This window comes from Centruroides vittatus, unplaced genomic scaffold (genome assembly GCF_030686945.1).
Source record: "Centruroides vittatus isolate TY-2023 unplaced genomic scaffold, ASM3068694v2 scaffold_386, whole genome shotgun sequence".
NCBI lineage: Eukaryota > Metazoa > Arthropoda > Arachnida > Scorpiones > Buthidae > Centruroides > Centruroides vittatus.
This window is the reverse complement of record NW_027122706.1, coordinates 1,301,120-1,322,417: the sequence shown is the minus strand read 5'-3', so window position 1 is coordinate 1,322,417 and position 21,298 is coordinate 1,301,120. Positions and strand designations below refer to the sequence as shown.

General features: G+C 29.2%; 1 protein-coding gene across 1 annotated transcript in view; it reads right to left on the bottom strand.

Annotated features, from left to right (window-relative positions):
* Positions 1–5,299: 5,299 nt before the first annotated feature.
* LOC136988864 (nitric oxide-associated protein 1) overlaps positions 5,300–21,298 on the bottom strand; it is a 32,411-nt gene continuing 16,412 nt past the window's right edge. Inside the window, exons 4-7 of the mRNA XM_067286854.1 lie at positions 21,098–21,234; positions 13,764–13,901; positions 7,609–7,843; positions 5,300–5,505 (exon numbers count right to left, since the gene is read on the bottom strand). Of these exons, the coding sequence (XP_067142955.1) occupies positions 5,339–5,505; positions 7,609–7,843; positions 13,764–13,901; positions 21,098–21,234 (677 nt within the window). The 3' untranslated portion in view covers positions 5,300–5,338. The remainder of the gene's footprint in view (positions 5,506–7,608; positions 7,844–13,763; positions 13,902–21,097; positions 21,235–21,298) is intronic.

The window sequence follows — 21,298 nt, the reverse complement described above, 5'->3', positions numbered from 1 at the left end:
GTGTCTAACATTCTCAGATTTTTCTCTTCTTGAATCATTTCAGTAGTTTCAAAAATAATATCAACCTTTCATTTAATTGCCATGGAATTTTTATATTTGTAGCTCTTGGAGATGAAGGGGGGAAAACAAGTAATAAGAACCGTTTACTTACATTGCACATTTATTTTTTATTGATGAACAAAAATTTATAAGTTCCTGTGAAGTGTTTTGAACAGTTAGTACATCAAATGCACAACTACATATATATTATAATCTTCTAAAAAATCATTCTAAATCACAAAAACCATCAAAAAATTATTTTAAAAATCTTTAGCAATAGCAATTATTTTAAAAATTATTGTTATTGAGATTTTCTGAATTAAATTAAATTTTTTTTTTCTTCTGTATGTTTTAGATGTGTTTCATTTTACAGTAGAGCATCGATTATCCGACCCCCAATTAACCGACCGCATTCTAGTCAGCAAATTCAAATGTCCGCTAGTGATGTGGTGCTACAATATTTGGTTATGTCTTGGCTACTTTAATATTATTTTTGTTAAATTTTCACGTGTTTTAGCTGGCAGCACTGGCTCGACCATGAAAGGGAGGCTAGTATTTAAACCAGGCCTAATACACTATACTAATAATGTATTTTTTCATACTTTTCGGTTATCCGACCAACCCCAGTCCCCAATTAAGTTGGATAATCGATGCTCTACCGTACTTTGTTTTCAATTTTGATGCATTCATTAGAAAATCTTTATATTCCATTAAATTCAGTTTAAAAAACAAATTTTTACTACTTTATAAATTCCACTTAAATTATCAACAAAATCATGTTTTATGAATTATGAACAACATTAAACATAAAATCTGTTTTAGTATTTGGTAAACTATGATCCATCTTTAGGGAACATGTGAAGAAATGGAAATTATCTGTAAGCATTCATCTAAAAATGAATCTCTGATCCCAAAAATGTTTATTAGATCACACTTACCAAATTACAAAAGATATTTTAAGGGAAACAATGATTTCTTTTTTGTTCTAAGAAACAAAATATATGGTAAGTAGAATTTAAAAAAAACTTTATTTTTATAAATATTTTTCCAATTTGTTCTATTTGTCTGAAAAAAGTGAAGTTGTAATATCTATAAATTAAAATTATATTTGCATGTTAAGTTATTTCAGAAAAAGACAGTTGCTTAATTGTGGAAAATTATTATCCATATTAGTGATGTATAAATAACTACTACTAATTGCTTGTACTTGTTACTCAGAAGGATCTGAACAAAGGAATATTCTTTTTCAAAGTATTCATTACACCTTACTCTTGTAATCAATGCAACAAAAAGTAGTGAATAAGACTTGATTATCATTTATCATTGCATGTTCTGTGATCAGTGGTTATATTTAAATAAAATTTAACAATTCAAATGATATTTTATGGCTTTATAAAGCTTATTTTATATGTTAATCTAATGTATTTTTAATATCTCACATAAGTATCCACTGATTTAAAGAATTACAAGAGATTGTTTTTCTATTTTTTTGCCCTTGGCAATAAGAATATAGTATATCATTTGCATAATCATTATGGGTTCAATCAAACCCCTAAATGGATAGAATGGTGAAGGATGGAGCTGAAATTTCTAAGCCAACAACTGGAAAATTGCTAAGGATTCAAACTGAACTCAAAAATGGGTACCCAGAAAGGAAGGAATACTTTTTAATTGCTTGAGCCATCTGACCATCAAAAATGCAACCATAACTAATTACAATAAAAAAACAGCAAATAAATAATTTCAATCCTAAAGTCAAACAAAACAAGAAATAAAAACTCATTAAATGGAATAAATAACCAAACTCAAACTTAGTGGTATCAGTGGCATAGCATAGTGGGGGCAGCAGGGGCAGCAAAATTTTACAATAAATAATATCATCTTGTAAAAATACCTAAATAAGAGGGCGGTGAAATTTTCCTCCGCCCCGGGCGGCTGACACCCACGCTACGCCACTGAGTAGTATTCATCTGATGCAACTGAGTCAACAGCAAATTAGACATTGGTTTACAATGCTTCATTTTTTCCATTTGTATGACTAATAAAAAGTCTAAAAATTAAAAAGCATCAACAAAAACAATCTTGATTATAATAACGATAAGATTGACTAGTTCAACAAATTTCAGAACTTTGCCCAAAATACAAATTAAAATAATTTTGTAAAATAAATTGATTAACTTGATCTGAATATCATTTCTTTAAGATAGCATAATTCCTATAAAATTCTACTGAGTAGAAATTCCAAATACAGGAAGCACTTCAATCATCCTAGATGTTAGTGCATTTTATGTAACAAGTTTTCAAAAAGTCAATTCTTGCATAATTAAACTTATTAATAGTAAAATTTGTGATTGAACTTTATTATTATTATTATGTTATTGCTGAAGATGGCAGGGATGGAATCAAGTTTGGGCCCATTCGGAAGTTCTCCAGCTAAACGTGGCCATCCTCCACTGTCCTGGGAAAGAATAAACATTCAAAGGGATGTTACTGGCAAAGTTGATTATGATTTGCAGAATACACCTCCAACTGTTTCTGAAATGATTTGGGCAAGGTAAAAAATCCCACAGATGGGTTAGAAATAGAATCAATATTAACAGAGAATAGTGAGTTAGACATGTAATAAAGTCAAAAAAACAAAATGGAGATAGAGATTAAAAACCTTTAGAGAGAAAAACAGTATGTTATAAGTCTAATTTAGCAATAAACATATTTAAATTAATGTTATATAGTTCTTCGTGTATTGATGAGAATTTATCACATCAATTTTAAACTTTGTCTATAATAGACTAGAACCAAGAAATTTTGAAAGTGAAGATATACAATTTTTAATAAAAATAGTGGGATTCAAATCTTTGTTTAACTTTTAATTCAATGCAAAAACAATTTCTTTTTTTGCATTTATTGAAACCAAAGAACAAAAATAGATTTGATGACTATAGAGATATTCAAATATCAGTAGACTTAACTAAGGAATGTAGAGTGATGGAGGCAATTAATTACATATAATAATAGAAGGGAGGATCAATAAATAAGGTAACAAGGTTTCTACAGTAGAGAGGAAGATGACTACAGTCTATATCTTGAATCTGCTGCAAAAGACCAGGGACACTATAAGAAGGTATCACACTCTTGCACAACAATGCAGCACTTCCCAATATACCCTTTCTAAATTAATGATATACACTGGAAGGTTTTGGAACACCTTCCCTATAGTTTTGACCTGGCATGCAGTGACTTTCATCTTTGGGTTCATGAAAAACATCTGTGGACAATGATTTCAACTGTGGGGGCTTGCAATAGGCCATCATTGCACAGCTGGAGGGTCTTGGACAAATTTGGGGATTATATGAAAACAGTATTCTTACCTATTTATGTCTGGCTGTAGTTTCACATTTCTAACAAAGTTATTCAGAAATCCATTTGTTTCAGAAATCAGAAATCCTTATTTATTGATCTTCCATTGAATGATCAAACAGTGTTGTATATGAGTTAAATTGCAAGATGATTATACGGTAGTAAATGAAGAAAAAATAACTTACTGTTTCAGAGAAATTGATTTAGTAAACACAAAAGTTTTTTTATTAGCACTTAATTTAAAAAATTTTCCATATCAGAGAATCTTCTGTAAATTCAAAAGAATCAAATAATTATGCAAATTTGGGAAATACCATAATGTTATTTTTCAATGTTAATTAATTGGAACTATCACTGCCTGAAAACCAAAATTTTTACCGATTTTTCAACAGTTATTCCATAATTCTGATATAATAGATCTTAGTGAGATGTGGATGACTTTTCCAGTGGAAAAAGTACCAGAGGTATGAAGTATTACATACTAGAATCAATGTTTGCTCAAGCTCACAAACCAACAGGTCCTGTCCTGTCAGTTTTTGAGCTTGAACAAACACCGATTCTATTATGTAATCCTTCACATCTGGTGACTGTCAGGAGTGCAAAAACAATTTATTTTTTTGCATTTATTGAAACCAAAGAACAAAAATAGATTTGATGACTATAGAGATATTCAAATATCAGTAGACTTACAATTATGATTTAATATCGAAAAAAGAATTGAGTGGAATTACTGAGGTTGAGAAATCTCTATTATATAAAAATATTAATGAAAATTAACAAAGCTGTGAAATTAGTTTGGAATATAATTATATTCCAAACTAATTTCTAAATAAAATAATTATTATGCTAGTTTATATTCCTTCAGGATTTTTTAAAAGGTAAATACCACCGGCCAAGTTTAAAATTTTTAACTTATGACTTGATGAAACACTTCTTTAGCATAACAATACCAGTCTGCACACCAGCTGAGCCACTGTTACTGCCATTGATCAGATTGGATTTCCCTCACTCCCAGAACCTCATTACAGCCCCCGATCTCTCGCCACCACTTTCTGAAGATTAAAAAACACTTAAAGGGTATAAACATTTCAAATCTGAAAGGAAGTGAAATCAGTAGTAAGTCAATGAATTCAACAACACACTGAAGAGTTTCTCAATGATAAACTGAAGTGTTTTTGTAATGCAATTTTTACTTTATTATACTAGTCGTATCTTGCTTGCTCACCATATCCAATCACCTGGAACAACCATTCTTCACTGCAGAGATGACCTTTCTTTGTAGGCTACAACTCTGCACAAATATGTAAAATAGTCTAAAATGTCCACCTATTACAGACTATTTTACATATTTGTGCAGAGTTGTAGCCTACAAAGAAAGGTCATCTCTGCAGTGAAGAATGGTTGTTCCAGGTGATTGGATATGGCGAGCAAGCAAGATACGACTAGTATTTGTAATGCAATTTTTACTTTATTAAATTGTAATTTCCGCCAGCCCTTTTTACAAAAAAACTGAAGTGTATTGTGACAGAAATGTATTGAAGTTACAGATTATGTTGAAAAATAATTATATTGTCTTATATATAACTAGTAAATCTAGATTTTTATTTTTGTTTCATTCATTTATATTGACCTATTGTTAATTTAATGTATTGTTACTAAAATTGTTATGTGAATTTCAAACACATTATCCATTATGAACTAATTACATTAAACAAATTCAATTCATGATAAAAATATATTGATTTTGTTTTTCAAAGTAATCATTTTTACATTCTTCCATTCATCAATTCAAATAATCACAACTTTCAATATTATATTAATATATTGTTTTCTATAAAATCCTTACTGATAAATTCAGTATACTCTATCATGTGTTATTATTGAAAATAATTTATAAGTCTAATTGGTTAGTAAAACATTTTTATTATTATTAATATTTTTATTAAATAAATTTAATTTCATAAGCCGGTGTCGCTTTAATTCTTTTTCCTTTCATATTTACTGCAAAAGGAAGCAATGAAGGTTTTCTTAAATAACAACCACGACTTCCAGGAGTATATGCTTTTAATTTACAAGTTCTTCCTTCTTTCAAAGTTACAGATATCCACCCTGAAACATTTTCATACAATATAAAAAATTTAGTTGAAGTAATATTAATATCACATTAATTTAAAAATATATTAAAATTAGATATACAATGATAATAGTTTTATTGTTATACTGGAAAGAGAATACATTAGCTGATAAATTGCAGATCTGATATTTTATATTTTTGAAGATAAGATTCAATGATCTTTTTTCTGATCTTACATACAATACATATATTAATATATACTGTACATAAGTTGTGTATATATACTGTATGTATATACATGTGCACATGCACATGCACATGTATTTATATAAATGTAATTAATAATAATATTAATAAACTTATGTAATTAAAAATAAAAAATACAATTCCATCAGATTCTGTATTGATAAGATAAATAAATATTCAAAATAAAATTTTTTGTAAAGACAAAAATTTTCAGACTTCTTTATTGAATATTTATATTTCTTTTATTTTTAATATAAAATCAAATAGCTATAAAATTTACTTTGGCAGCAAGAACTATTACAGTAAAATCTGAAGTATTTAAATCTTTTTTAAATTAAACATAATAGTATACAAAATATTATAACTAACTTTGATGATACTTTTTATAGATATATTTAATTATTAGAATCAAGTAAACAGCACTTTTTAAGAGTAAAAAATCAAATGTTACAAACAGACTTTATTACATTATTATTCAATAGTTGTGTACATCAATTGGCTACATCAAATTTTATTGAATTATTTGTTCAAGTTTTATTAAGAACTACATTATAACTCATTATACTTAAAAAATTAATTTTTAAATTGATACTGAAGTAATTATATGATGCTGTTCATATACTAATGTATTTTTTTTTTCTATTTTATTATAGTATACTGGCACAATGAAGTGACTTTCATTTAACACTTGGCTAGTTTTCCATCTTTTATTCAGTTAGACTGAATAAAAGATGGAAAACTAGCCAAGTGTTGAATGAAAGTCACTTCATTGTGCCAGTATACAATAACATAACTTACAACACGGTTTCGATAGCATCATTCTATTTTATTATTAAAATTGTTATTAATTTGAATTTAAAAAATATTTATGTCTTTTCTAATAAAAATAATGCATTCATTGTCAGTTAAAAGAAATTATTTGTTTCTTTTTATTCTTAAAAACAAAAGAATTTTGTATTATATTTGTGTCCACTTTGGACATTCTTGTGAACTAGTACTTGTTACACTGAGGGAAGAGAAACACACTGTTTCCAATTAAAATATATTTGTTGTAACATAATCTTGTATGCCACTACAATTGAGCATTTTGGGCCAAATGACCATTTTCTAATTACAATTTAAAAATTAAATGTTAATTTATTCCTAAGTTTTTTAAAATATATCTTAAAAAGCAAAAGACCTTTATATTTATATGTATATATTTGAAAGAAATATATGATATTAAAATGTATACATGTAAATATAAAGGTCTTGCTTTTTAAGATATATTTTTAAAAACTTAAAAATTAAATGTTAATTTCTTCCTAAATTGTAATTAGAAAATGGTAACATCTGCTGAGGAGGGGCGTTGGCCCAAAATCCTCGATTGTAGTGGCATACAAGATTATGTTACAATAAATATATTTTAATTGGAAACAGTGTTTTTCTCTACCCTCAGTATAACAAGCCCTAGTTCACAAGAATGTCCAAAGTAAACACAAGAAGCATGTGTCAAAAATATTTTTGTTTTTAAGAGTAATTTACTTAATCATCCTTAAAGGGAGTGAGACATATCTTTTGGATTTTAAAGTTTTTGTATAGAATATGGTTTAATGAATACTTTTAAATTGTGTAGAAACACTGAAATAAGCAGTTCATTCATATTATTTTTTTTACAACAATAATGTTAACTAAGAAGAAAGTTTTAAAGCATTTTCAAAATATTTTAAATTAATTTTGTTGGTTTAATATATTAATACAATACTGAATCATTAAGATCAATTTTTATTAAAGGTAAATATGATAGTAACTTTGAGAGCACATCAAAAACATTTAATAAATTGAACATGATTGTATTTTATTATATGTAATTTAAAATTAGAAGCAATAGATTATTTTTCAGTAATTCTTACCTGCTGATGAAAGTAAAATATCAGTAGAACTTTCTTTCCATCCTTGACCTGTTACTGTAAATTCTTTTGGAACAAGTTCTGGGAAATCTTTTAATCTGTCTGAACCTCCTTTTGGTACTCTTAACAATTCTGTACCCACATTGTTCTTATAAAATTTTTCTGCTTGTTCTAAATAAACCATATGAATTGGCAGATCATCAGATGCAAACACAGTGAGACAAATTCCTCCAAGATCCTAAAATTTGCACAAGAAGATATTTCAATAAATTTTCTTCTTATTAGTCTAAGTTTATACAAATTCATTAGTTTCATTCAAATAATGATTTAAAAAAGTTAAAAACCAATTTTATAAGAATAATATCATTCTTTACAATGCTTAAAATTTACATAATTATTATACAAATAATTTTTTCCTTTGCTAGTTAGTTAGTTTCAAATAAGACATTTTGAATTGAATAATTAAATTATTATTCAAATTTGTATGCAAAGTTACTGATAACAAGATAAAAAGTTATCTTGTTATTAGTAATTAAATTTATTAAAGAAATTCTGTCTAATAATAACAATGATAATTTGTTTTGCTTTGTGTTTTTATTATTAACTCCTATAATGCAACAAAACTGGGTAATATCCAATATAATAATACAATTGTTAGTTCTAATCCAAAAATAAAATAATATGTTAAATTTTCAATTGGCTATTAATATGCCTCAAAACCAATAATAGCCAATAAAATTGAAATGATAAAACAGTCACCTTAAAGTCATTTGTGGTCATTATAAGTTTGGTTTTGAGGAATATTAACAGCAAATTGAAATTTTAACTTAGTTATCCAAACAAGAAGTATTTTATACTACAATAAAATAATAGTTGAATCAGAACTTTTGATAACTTGTAAAATTTCTTTAATTGAATGAGTACTGTTTGTGAAGCATGTCTAACTGTTGTATGAAGTTTGTAATAAGATGCACCACAAAGTTGTCAAAAGTACTACAGTAAATCTTCGTTAGTTTGAAACTCAAGGGCCAAAATAATTGCGACTTCAAATTATCAAATTTTGAATTATCTGAGATTTACATATATCTGTATAATATGCCAAATGCCTTGTAAAACTAATGCATAATTTATTAAGCAAACGAAATACAGATACATATACAGAATGCCATTTTCTTACGTATATTTTAAATTATTATTTAGAGTTCTAGTAGGAGTCTGAGTCAGAGTTGGAATCAGACCTAAAATACTCATGCAAACTGAACATTCTCTTTCTCTTTCACAATAAATAGCTGTAATTGGGACTTAATAAGATAACTAACAATTAGCAATTTCAATAAAATCTAAGTAATATTTTACAAGATGCACTTTTTGTACCTAAAATTTATCTGAAAATTAAGAATGCATCCTATAAGTAAAATGCATCTTATACTATAAAGAAAAATTGACATGAAAAATGTGATGGGTTCAAATACAACAGTGTGTCTTATAAGTAAAAAATAATGAAAATTGCTAATCAAACAAGAACATTGCAAACTGTAACAAAGCATTTCAGTAGATTCACCTTTTCACAAACTGTACAACCAAATTATATATTAGTAATAAGAAGTAGAACTCACTGTGTACGGCATTACAAAATATTTTTTTTCCAAGTGCTTTTGACGAATGTATTTCCATCGTCTTCAGGTGAATAAGAGATTTTTATATTAAACGTAAACGTTCGAAACAGTGAGTTCTACTTCTTATTACTAATATTACTTGGCGTGAATAGCATACCAGACTATATTAAAAATATATAATTTGATATAAAGACATAAGAACAGAAAGTTGTTAATATATTATAATTTAAGAATATTTTCATTTCTTATCAGTGTAAAATTAAATATATTATAATTTAAGAATATATTTTAATTTTACACTGATAAGAAATGAAAATATATTTTTTATTATTGTAATATATTTATCATGAATGTTCAACAACAACAAATCAAACTTATCATCTGCTTCTTCTAATCTACTTTGGTTAGTTCTATAAGAAATAATGTTTGTGAAGTTTGTTAAGTATAAATCCAATATTAATATCAAGAGTCATGGCAGTGACTCCCCTCCAAGTAAAAAAGTCACAGACTGACTATATATACAGGAATCAGAGTTGCTGATTTTAGGAGGTCAATTTATCTGCCCCCTCTAATGTCTAAAGTAATTTCCAATATCTCATTCAAAACATAATTGTTTTCTTAGGTAGTGTACAAAATTTTATGATTTTCTATAAAGCAGTTGCCAAAATATTAGCACTTAAAAAGTGCAAAAATTGCCAAAAAAGCTATATTTTCTTCTTTTTCTTCAGCTGGCACTGTAGACATAGAGAAAAAACTACTGGGTCTAGAAACCTCAAATTTTCAACTTAAGCCTTTCTTGTTATCAGTGAGGTGCTAGCAAAACTTCTGGGACAATAGGTCAAAGTTTATGGAGATTTTCTATAGAGCTATTTCAGTTTTATGACTTAATTTTATGCTCATAAGGATAAAAATGCATCCAAAAGAATGAATTTTATTCAAAACGTTACTCAGAATAACAAAAACTCAAATATATGCAAATTAAAACTTTTTTAGATTTTTCTATATGATATATAGAGAGCTACAGTTGGTAGCACATTCGACTGGCAGTACATTCTTCAGTGCCAACCAAAATAAATATTGAAAGCATCCAGTTGGCAGTTCAGTCGATGCTTGGCAAACAAATTGTACGTCATCATTTTCATGTAATAAAAAAATTATTAAACAAAAAACAATTGATATCCAAACAAAAACATCTGAGATGTAAAAAAATTGCACCAAGTAAAACTTATAAAAATTTAGATGACAGTCAAAATTTTTTTAGGAGTTTTTCTTTGGTAAAATAAGCTTGACACTTCAAAGCAGTACCCACAAGATTTTTACCTATATTATTATTATTCTTTTCTACATTTCACTTCCAAGTATCAAGCTTATCTTTACCAAAGAAAAACTCCTAAGAAAAATTTTGACTGTTGTCTAAATTGTCCAGTGGCGTGCCGTGACATTTGATGACAGGGAAGCTGTGTTTCTGTAAGAAGCCGACTTCCAGGGGCAATCAGTTAATTGCGCGTCAGTGATGGTCTAGGGCAGTGGTTCTTAACCTTTTTATACTCGCGGCCAACCAAATATTTCATAATTTTTTTGTGACCCCCATTTTTTAATAATAATTTATATTTGATAATTTGATAATTTATCTATAATAAATTGATTTTTTTTATTATTGCTTTATTTTTATATAATAAATGTAAATCATAACTTCATTATTTCATTATCTATTTAAATAACATTCAAACTTCACAATTAAACATGAAAACTCATTAATTTTTAAGAGAAAATAAAATAAGAAACATGTCGATAAATCGATCCAATGTCAATGCTAAAACTAAACTAAAACTAAAACGCCCACTTGTCGTAAGGATTTTGCATATCTTTTGCAAAAATATTTAAATTTTCAAAGCCTACTATTTTTCCTAATTATTTTTAAAATTCCAAGCATTAATAGTTTCTTAAAATTGCTTTCGAATAAAAGAAGTAAATACTGCGGTGTAAGTAGCATATTTACATTTATTTCTTCTGTACTAACAAAGTTGTATGTAGGAAGAAATACAAAATAAATAAATAAAAACTAAATAGGAAAACTTTATCTTTCTTATTTCACTTTTCAATACGATATTCGGATTATACATCAATTTTCTTTTTATTATATTCTGAAGGAAATTTTGCATAATTTGGCGACCCCCGGCAAACTTCTTATGGACCCCCAGGGGCCGCGGCCCCCTGTTAAGAATCACTGGTCTAGGGTCCATTCGTATTCATTTGTTCGATAAGCTAGTAAAAACTGTAGACTTCTCTAAATGTATTTTTAATATCACAATTACATTCTGAATCGCTAGCCACGATATAAGGGCTAAAATTAAAAATAAATTATAAAAACTTACTCGGTGAAATAAAATGTGCGGTGGATATACATACCTGGTACAATGTATTGTTCGATTGTATTAATATACTTTTAAAGAAAATTATAATTAAAATATAGCTTTGTAAAGAAACGTACATAAAAATAACATAAAATATTCTTTACTTTTTAAATCTTAAAACAATCCACTTAATGAAATAGCTCCCTACGAGTGGCTAATGAATGGAATCAGAGACGGTCCAGGTAGGTGTGTCCGTGCCAAATCCCGAGGGTGCCGATACCGGTCGATGTCAAATGCCTCTTTTGTCGCGTCACTAGTATATATCAAAGGACGCGACGGGGTTGTTGTAGATTTTAAACGTTTCTCACCATAGCTGTAAAAATCTAAATATGTTAAACTTAACAGATTGTCCGTCGTTCGTTTTCTAACTAATTCGTTTTAGGATCGAGTGTTCACGGAAATTTCCAAAATGTACAACTTTTCAGTCACTCTCATTGAACTGGCTTTATTACATCTAATATTATGAAGAGATCAGACCCCACTGTACTCGGCAAGAAATTGATTCGGTTAAGCTTCTGTTTAAGTAAAATTTCGGCTCTCGTCGGGGTTTATTTATGTTTCTAATTCCCTAATCGCTTAATTATTTAACTACTTCTTAAATAGAAATAAGTCGAAACCGGTTACTTTGTACTCGAATATCTGTAGTCTCGGGAAAGAAGTGGAAAGAAATTTTTACGACAACCGATACATAAATCGTAAATTTAAGGAAAATAAATTCTAGAGCTTATTTTGTACCATTGTACATCTCATTCATTAAATTTGGTTGTAAATGATGCTGCCAAAGCACCAGTTAATTTTTTATCACTGTACTAGAATTGTACACGTTTTTTCTGCATCCCCTTACAGATGGGACATACTAAATCGTAATATCGCCGGTTTAACATTGAAATCCATAAGTAATATAAGATGGGAGAACGGAATAAACGCAGAATAAATATAGCAAATATTTTAATGGAGTTTTTTTAAACTTCTGTCAACTATACAGAACTATCATAAAAACGTGCCAGTAAACTCCTATCGGTTGGGTTGTTATAAATCTAGTCTAGGGTGGGCAACCCTTTTTATAACATGGGCCAGAATAAATTTTACGTTTTTTTCCGCGCCGTAGTAGTTAATTGACGCCTTCTTGTGACTCGTAATTTTTTTAGTCTGCAAATATGAAATAAATAAATAAAAAGTTAATTACTACATTTATTTTTTTTATCGTTTTCGAAAATTACAAAGAATTGGAAACATAACTAATTAATAGTTATTTTTCCAATTTAATAATCTATTAAAGATCTCGCGGGCCGGATAGAAACTTTTCGCCAGCCATAGCTGGCCCGCGGGTTGCCCGCCGTTGATCTAGTCTGCTCATGATTCACATAATCGGGCGAGGGTGGCCGAATATCTAGCAGGCGGCTAACAGCCCACAACCGCTCCGGGATATAAAGTCGCGTACTCTTTATGCGTGTGTCGCTTCTACCAGCTAAACCGTGACGTTGGTGCTCTGTAAAGCGCATGCGCCAATGCCTATAATCTGGCTGCTTGGAAGTTGACAGGCAGGCGGCTAACAGCTCAGAACCGGTCCGGGTTATAAAGTTGGACTCCGTACGCGTGTGTCGCTTCTACCAGCTAAACCGGGTGAGGTTGGTGCTCTGTAAACCGCGTGTGCTAATGCCTATATAATCTGGCTGATTAGAAACTGACCCGGTTTCGACATTCCTTCCGCCACCGAATTATTCGAATATACAATAGCAATCTTATCGTTTTTTTTCACATGTAGTATAGAAATTTGTAAAAGATACATAATGCAGTTATAATAAAATATTCATTTTAATTAATTCAAAGTACGTTAAAATATGAAAATTTATATTTTATAAAATACAAGGGAAGGTCATTGGAAGGTGGAATCGGCGCTTCCATCGCTTCCAATGATGGCACGCCACTGAAATTGTCTAAGTTTTGTTATAATGATTTTATTTACTTTTTCTAGCAGAATACAATAATTAAAATTATTAACTATTCTCTTAGAATTTAACTTATATGCCTTTTAAACTTTTAAACATAAAGAGAATGGCTAATGATTTTATTATTAAACTAAAATCAATATAATAAAATATAAAATAATTTATTCATCAATACTAACCTCTGCTTCTATTAAATCTACTCTGGCTAGTCCTGCAAGAAATAATGTTTGTGAAACACGAACCCAGTATGAACGTGGTACTATAATTTTCTTTGGTATGGTTAACATCAATTCTTCTATTGTCAACAAATCAAGAATCTGAAATTTATGACTTCATTAAATAACTGTTAATAAATAAATAAGTCATTGTAAAATAAAAAATTATTTTGGAAAATGTAATTAAGTAAATGGACAATAGGATACTGATTCTAAGAATTCTACAAAAAATGTTCTAATTTTAAATTGTTATTCTATGTAATAATTTAAAATTACAACAGAATTCTAATTAAAAGTTTATAGCAAATAATTTAATATACAAAGAATAAACCTTAGTACAGTAAAACCTCTCTAAGGCAAATATGTGAAAACTAGAAAATTGGAGGTATTCCAGTATTTCTGTCAAATTTTTCCTGCAAAATATATAAGAGAGAATCTGTAAGATGTAAACAGAAAGCTGTATATTATACATCCAAATTAACTCTGTATTAGAATCTGCCAAAGATGAAAAGTTAAACTAGTGGATCAAAAAGCCCGATATAAAAACATTAGGAATGAAGTCAATATCTACTTTGTATTTTGATGGATTTTCGGAAATAATTAAAATAAATAAGTAAACATAATATAATTGACATTAACAAGTTCATAAATTGTTTGAAAGATAAAATATATATGATTCAAAAATAATAACAAGTCAGTATACAAACTACAATTAATATGATAAACAACAGCTTAATAGTAAACAACAAGGCAAAATAGATTAAAAGCTAGTAAACTTTATAAGAATGGTAAAAACAAAAATTTCCTTAGGAATTAATATTAAATTTAATGATAAATAATTTATTTTTTAAAAGTTTGTATGCATTTCTTTCTTAATTTAATAATTCTTTTCATCTGCATGCATAAATTTCATATAACTAAATAAAAATTTATTCAATTCAATGATATTTGTAAAATAGTGAATAAATTTATTTGCAAGTATCATTACATATATCATACAGAAAATCTGCATGAATTTGTCTAACATTTTCTCTGGTTACAGACTTTCTGTAATCGGGAAAAAAGCTTATATTTTATTTGATTTATCTGCTTAAAATATTACTATAAAAATATTTTATAGAAAATAATGTAAAAGGGAAATGTAAAAAGCTTTTTATAAACTTCCAGAGAAATATAAATTTAGAAAAAGAAACAAGTCTTTACATTGAATAATGATGATCCCAATAAACTCATGATTCTAATCTAATTTCTAAAATCAAGTAATAACCATGAAAATAAGAAAAATTTCAAATTAAAAATATTATAGAATAAGACCAACTTATAATTTCAAAATGAAATTATAAATAAAAATTACTAAATGATATTCTATAGCAAGCATCAGGCTGGCTTGATGTACAGTACATTATATCTGGTGCAGATACAATTCCAGTTTTTGTTACTTGAAAGGAAATTACATATATGACATTTAGGATAAACAGGAATTGTAACATTTATTAATTATAAATTTTTTATGTCCCAATTCTTGTTCAAAATGCATTTTAACTGTTAATATTTCCTTTTGTACACCATATTACAAAAACCAGAAGTGAATGTATAATGTTTGGAAACAGCATGCTGCAATATGTCATTTATGCTGAAATTGCTTAAAATATAAAAAGAAATGATCATTTCTAAAAAACTTTCATTCCATAATTAGTGTTTCTAATGCCCCAAGTGAGACAAAGCCAGAACTGGCAGTCCTACTGGAATGACTGGCATGCTGGTCTATCTGGAGAAGACCACAAAATCAGTTATTTCCATATGGTAAAAGCTGGCATGCCGGTTTAAGTGAATTTATACATCCCTCTCTAGAGAGCGCATTAAAAAAAGATGAATGAGTTATGTCATGTAAAAACAAAAGTTTTTCTTCTAAATCTAAGAAACTGTCAGTATTACATCAAAAACTACAATTATATGTTTAATTTCTTCATTTTGTCTTCTTCCTAACAACATAAAATACTCTTAGAATTCCAAAAGTACTTTTTTTTAATGTGTATTTTATTCTTATTTAATTCAAAAATGCTAAAATAAACATATTAAATTTAAGAAACTCCCTGTAAATTATATCAGCTTACACAAATTAACTTTGTGAAATTTGGGAGGAAAGTGTTATTTTTTAAAGTAGAAGTGGATGGTCAGTGTATTCCACACTGACTAACTACTACTACTAATGTCAATAAGTCACTAAAGGAGGATGCACACATGCAACATGACAAGGAAAAGCAGTGTCACAAACGCATCTTCGCCGTGCGGCAGCGCAACAACACAAGCGGCAATCCACTTACATTTTGGCGCATGTGTTCAGTATTCAAGATGGCAAACGATACGGACACTGCCGCTATCCACATGTTTACAAATTTTGTTTTGTACAGCTTGTCTTATTTAGCTAGAAGATTTTGTCGAAGATTCTAATGAAGATATTGGATTATATTGGAAGATATTTTCTTGGATCGAGAAAGAACTGGTGTACAAAATATGCTTATTCCTTGATTAAGGTCTCTCAATAAATATTATTATTTTGAGTAAGGTTCGGTTGTTTTGTTTTTTGAATTAAATTATATGATTATTTGTGGAGAATTTGTGTTAAATTTATTATCCTTTCTTCTTTATTCTGATGTTAGTTATCTCAGTTAACCACATCAAACTTTCTGCCATTAAAACACCATGTGATTGTATTTTCTCACATAACTACAGACAAACTGTTATTGGCTGATAAAAATGCGTCTTGGCAGTGGTCGCCGCAAAAGATAAAATTCAACCAACTTTTGCAGCATGAGAAAAGCGGCACAAAATTGACTTCTACAGCGAGAAGAAGTGATGTCATTCTGCTGCTTTTCCTTGCCTTGCCGCATGTGTGCATCTGGCTTAATTGTTTTATTGTCTTATAAACAAAAATTCTCTTCCTGATCTTATGTTGGTCAAATTACAATGATATTATATTGTACTCAGAAAAATGATTTTTTTTTGTTTAACATTTGTTTAACAACTAGTTTTGTTACATCTGATTGATTTTATTTTTTAGTCACAGTTTAACTGGAATGCCGGTGATCCTGGGGTTTCCGGGATGCTGGTTATTCCACAAAAGTACAATAATTCCTAATAAACAATCAGTAACTGAACCAGTAATTGAACTTTAACATAACTTCTGATAATTTACTAATTAAAAAGGTTTTGTTTCTGATTTACCCACTCAAGTAGTTTTAAGAAAAAAACTGTTCTAATAAACAATGATGGTTAATAACAGAAAGGGCTTCTAAGGCCAGGAACACACATGTGTAAAATTGTGTGGCAGAAAACTGAATCAGAAATCAGCTTTCAGTTCAATTTCTGTTTTATGCTTTTATGCCAGAACACATACATAAAAATTCCAGCCGAATAGGAAACACCACTGCCACCAACAGTGCTAATTTTATTAATTTTTTCCTCTCATATAGGCTATCTATCCCTTTGTATCTTCCATTTTTTCTCCACTTCCTCTGCTATAATATAGAAAATTTAAATTAATAGACTTATATTCCAAATTCAAATAAAGAACGTGTGATCTAAATACTAGGCCTATATATCGATTCTACTAGACCTACCTGTTATTTGAAATTTTGCACCTATAGCCATCCATAAACGTTGTTTAAATACGGTGTCTTTATACGTGACACTCATGCAGTCGAACAGATTCAATAAACTCCTCTATTTCATTTATTTTTCATTTTTTCGAGACCATCACAATTGTAGGGTTAACCTTCATTGCCACCATTAATAATAATAATAATAATAATAACAATAAGGAAAGAGGAGGGGCTGCCTGCTTTTGCAAACTTAGCTCACTAGGAAGAGAAAGGGGTGTAGAAAAGGTTGAAGGAAGGGTTCTGAAGGGATAGGTATAAAGTAAGAGGGGGAAAAGAAAAGGTGAAAAAGTTCTTAGAACCTCAGAGCACTGCATTGGAAATTATTAACAACCATAATTACCAAAGTTGACAATATTAACAATTACAAGAAATAGCTCGGTTACAGTAAAATGCAAAACCCATCACATATGGGTAAGTAAAAAGTAACCTTGAACACTGCAATGTTACAATAATATTACGAACTGGTTACAATTTTAATATGCAGAGAGAATGAAGATAACAGCTACTAATACAGAATACATGGTACGTGAGGACTCGATACATATTAATGGGAAATTTTTTTTTTATAATCTAGAATCTAAAACTAAACTAATACTAGACAACTAAACTATGTACAGAAGAATTTTACACAGCTGATTACGTTGTTTCACTGTCTTCATCCTCAGGAATTTTTTCTTTCCTGTAGAAGTCTGGCAGAAGAGCCCTGGTGCTTTCAATAAACCTTTCAAAACACTTCCACAGATTTTTCTTATCAAAAATGTTTTGTAGTGTCAGTGGCCAATTTTGACCTTCTTGAATGCATTCTCTATAGAACGGAATGCGTTGACCTTCATATCGTTCACAGTGGAATATAAAATGCAGAGCATCTCCTACGCTATTATTGTCGCACCGGCATTTATTAGTGTTTCTCTTCTTAAAGCGGTAGAGGTAAGCCATAAAATTGCCATGCCCCATTAAACATTGGGTGGTTTCGGATCTAGGTTTGTAGTAGTTAGCCTTGATGCGATTAGTAATAGAGGGAATAAACTGGTGATGAAGTCTCCCCATTGTAGAATTATTCCAATTTTCCTGCCATTTAATTAGTGCCCGTTCATTTAAGGAATTTTTCAGTGTTGATTTTGGTAACATGGTATATGTATCCTGCGTCTTGAGAGTACTAGCCATCTTGGCCAAAGAATTGGCCAGTTCGTTTCCTTTATGTCCTTTATGAGCTGGTATCCAACTGAATTGGATATTGCGGGTAGTACTGAGATAATGCGCTACTTTAATAACTTCTTTGCTCAGTAACATGATGTTTTCAGTTTTTGCCAAGACATGAAGAACCACCTTACTGTCAATAAGGAATTTTATGTTACCTTTGTATTTATTTAAGTTATCTTTTATTTGGGTGATTGCTTTGTACGTGGCCCATAGTTCAGCTTGCGTAATGCTACAATGTTTAGCAAGTTTTAATCTGGCCTAATAAACTGTCTTATTGCTGTTATTTTGAATGCACACACCAGCTCCCACTCTGCACTCTTGCTTAGAGCCATCTGTGTACACCATCCACTGAAACTATCTGTTTGTTTTGGGATTATAATCAAAACTTATTTCGTAGCTGTGCATATCTGCTGGGTGTAGTTCGAGGCATATATCATTACTAGTTCTATCAATCTCATATTTTTTAATAATATCAGGTATATTCGAGTAGCTGTTTGGAATCATTTTATTTTTAATACGTTTTTCAATATCTTCCTGTGTATAACTGTGTAGCCAAATATTAGTGCAGAGCCAATTCCAAACTGTTTTTCTTGCTGTGATATGTATTGGCATTAGTCCAGCCAGTACCAGTATTGCATCTGTAGGGGCTGTTCAATAGGCACAAATAATCTTTATTGCTGCTCTTCTCTGTATCGACAGTAATGTTTTGCAAACATGTGTGTTGTTAAGTGCATCTTGCCATACTGGGACATTGTATAAAAAGCTGGCTCAATTGCCATCTTATAAATTAATTTGCTGTTAGTAAAGTTTAATCCCCAGTGTTTTTCCAACAATCCAATTGAGTAGGTTAGCTCTTTGACTCGTTTTCTTGCTAATTTCATTCACGTGATGGTGTCAACTGAGTTTTGGGTCAAAGAATATTCCAAGGTATTTCAAAACTTTCACCTGTTTAATTCTGTTATTATCCATATGGAGTTTAAGGGTTTTTTGTAACTGTCCACGTTTATTTTTTTGAGTACACACCATTGCTTCACACTTAGCGTAGTTAATTGGGAGCATCTGTTCCTCACTCCATTGCAGTATTTTGTGGAGTGTTCCATTAGCTTCATTGGTCAGTTTATCACAATTTTTATTTGCTATCATTATAAGTAAGTCATCAGCAAAAGCTTGGACCTTTAGATCATTGCAATGGTCAAAATTTGTCAGTAGTTTATCAAACACCAAATTCCATAGCCCAGGGCCACTACAGGAGCCCTGAGGGCATCCCCTGTTTATTGTTCTCCTTATATGAATGTAGTTGGAGTGAAACTCGATGAATCTTTCGTTTAAGTAACTATCTAATAAATTGTTGTCACAGAAAAGACTTCTCTTTATTGGAGGAATTTTAACATAAAAATTTTACGGCGTAAAAAGTAGAGACATGCTCTACTCTATTTTCAGTTCTGTTTCAGCCAAAATTTCAGAAAAATTTTTACGTTTTCTGTTTTATGCTAGATTTTACACTGAATTTTATGCATGTGTGTTCCTGGCCTAACTGTAAAACTTATACCAAAGCTTCTAATGATGAATATACAAATCATAGGAAGTATTTTTTTTATGTACACTGGCTTCATTCTAACTGAATTTTTCCTCTGTCTCTAACAATTAATAAATCAGTAACTGTTTAACATTCCAAACATTAGATTAAGAACATTGATGAGCTTATTGAATGACATACTACTGGATATTACATTTCAGTTTCTCAACTTGTATTATATTGAAACAAAAAAAAAAGAGCTTTAGGATTCTTTACATAAGAAACATGAAGTTTATTAAACAGACATTTAAATTTAAAATATTCAACAGAAAATGAAAATATGAAATACTCATTTATGGTCCTGAAAAATAATTTAGGAAAATGTTAACTTTCAGCCTATTTGACTATTATAAATGCTGGCACCGAACCTAAGTTTTAATACTGGCCATTCTCAAAATATTGATGAATTAAGTCAAATCCAGGAACAAAACTAATTAATAGATATATATTATCATTTCCTTAAATATTATCCAAATTTGAAGAACTGAAAAATGATATTTTATTATATATTTTAAAAAATAGTTTGTTATACAATATTTAAGATCTGTAAAAATAAAATAACAATCTGCTTAACAAAGTAACATAAAATTACAACTTTAACACAAATGAAGCAATATGTCATGATTTTTCAAGCAGCCATTAAATAAAGTTTGAAAAAATAATGTAATTGTTTCATTTGTGTTAAAGTGATTGTTTTATGCAACTTTATGACAGATTTTAAAATATTTGTAAAGAAAAATAACAATTTCATTAATATTCAATATTTTGCTAAAATATAAATTTTCTACATTTAAAAAAATTTGTTCTCTTTTATCAGAACTATTTTCTCTCATTGATGTAAGAAAAAATACATTACATACCTGATCATGATAGACAGCACCAGGTGTATCAAAACAAAAACGGCCTTGAGCAAATTCTTTTGATCGATCATCAAAAACAATCTTAGTATCATTAAACTTCACAATATCTTCAGATTTAAATGTCATTCCAACGTTTCCTACATGAAATTTCACTTTAATTTTTAATAAATAATACAAGTTTTAAAAAATAAATAATCACTA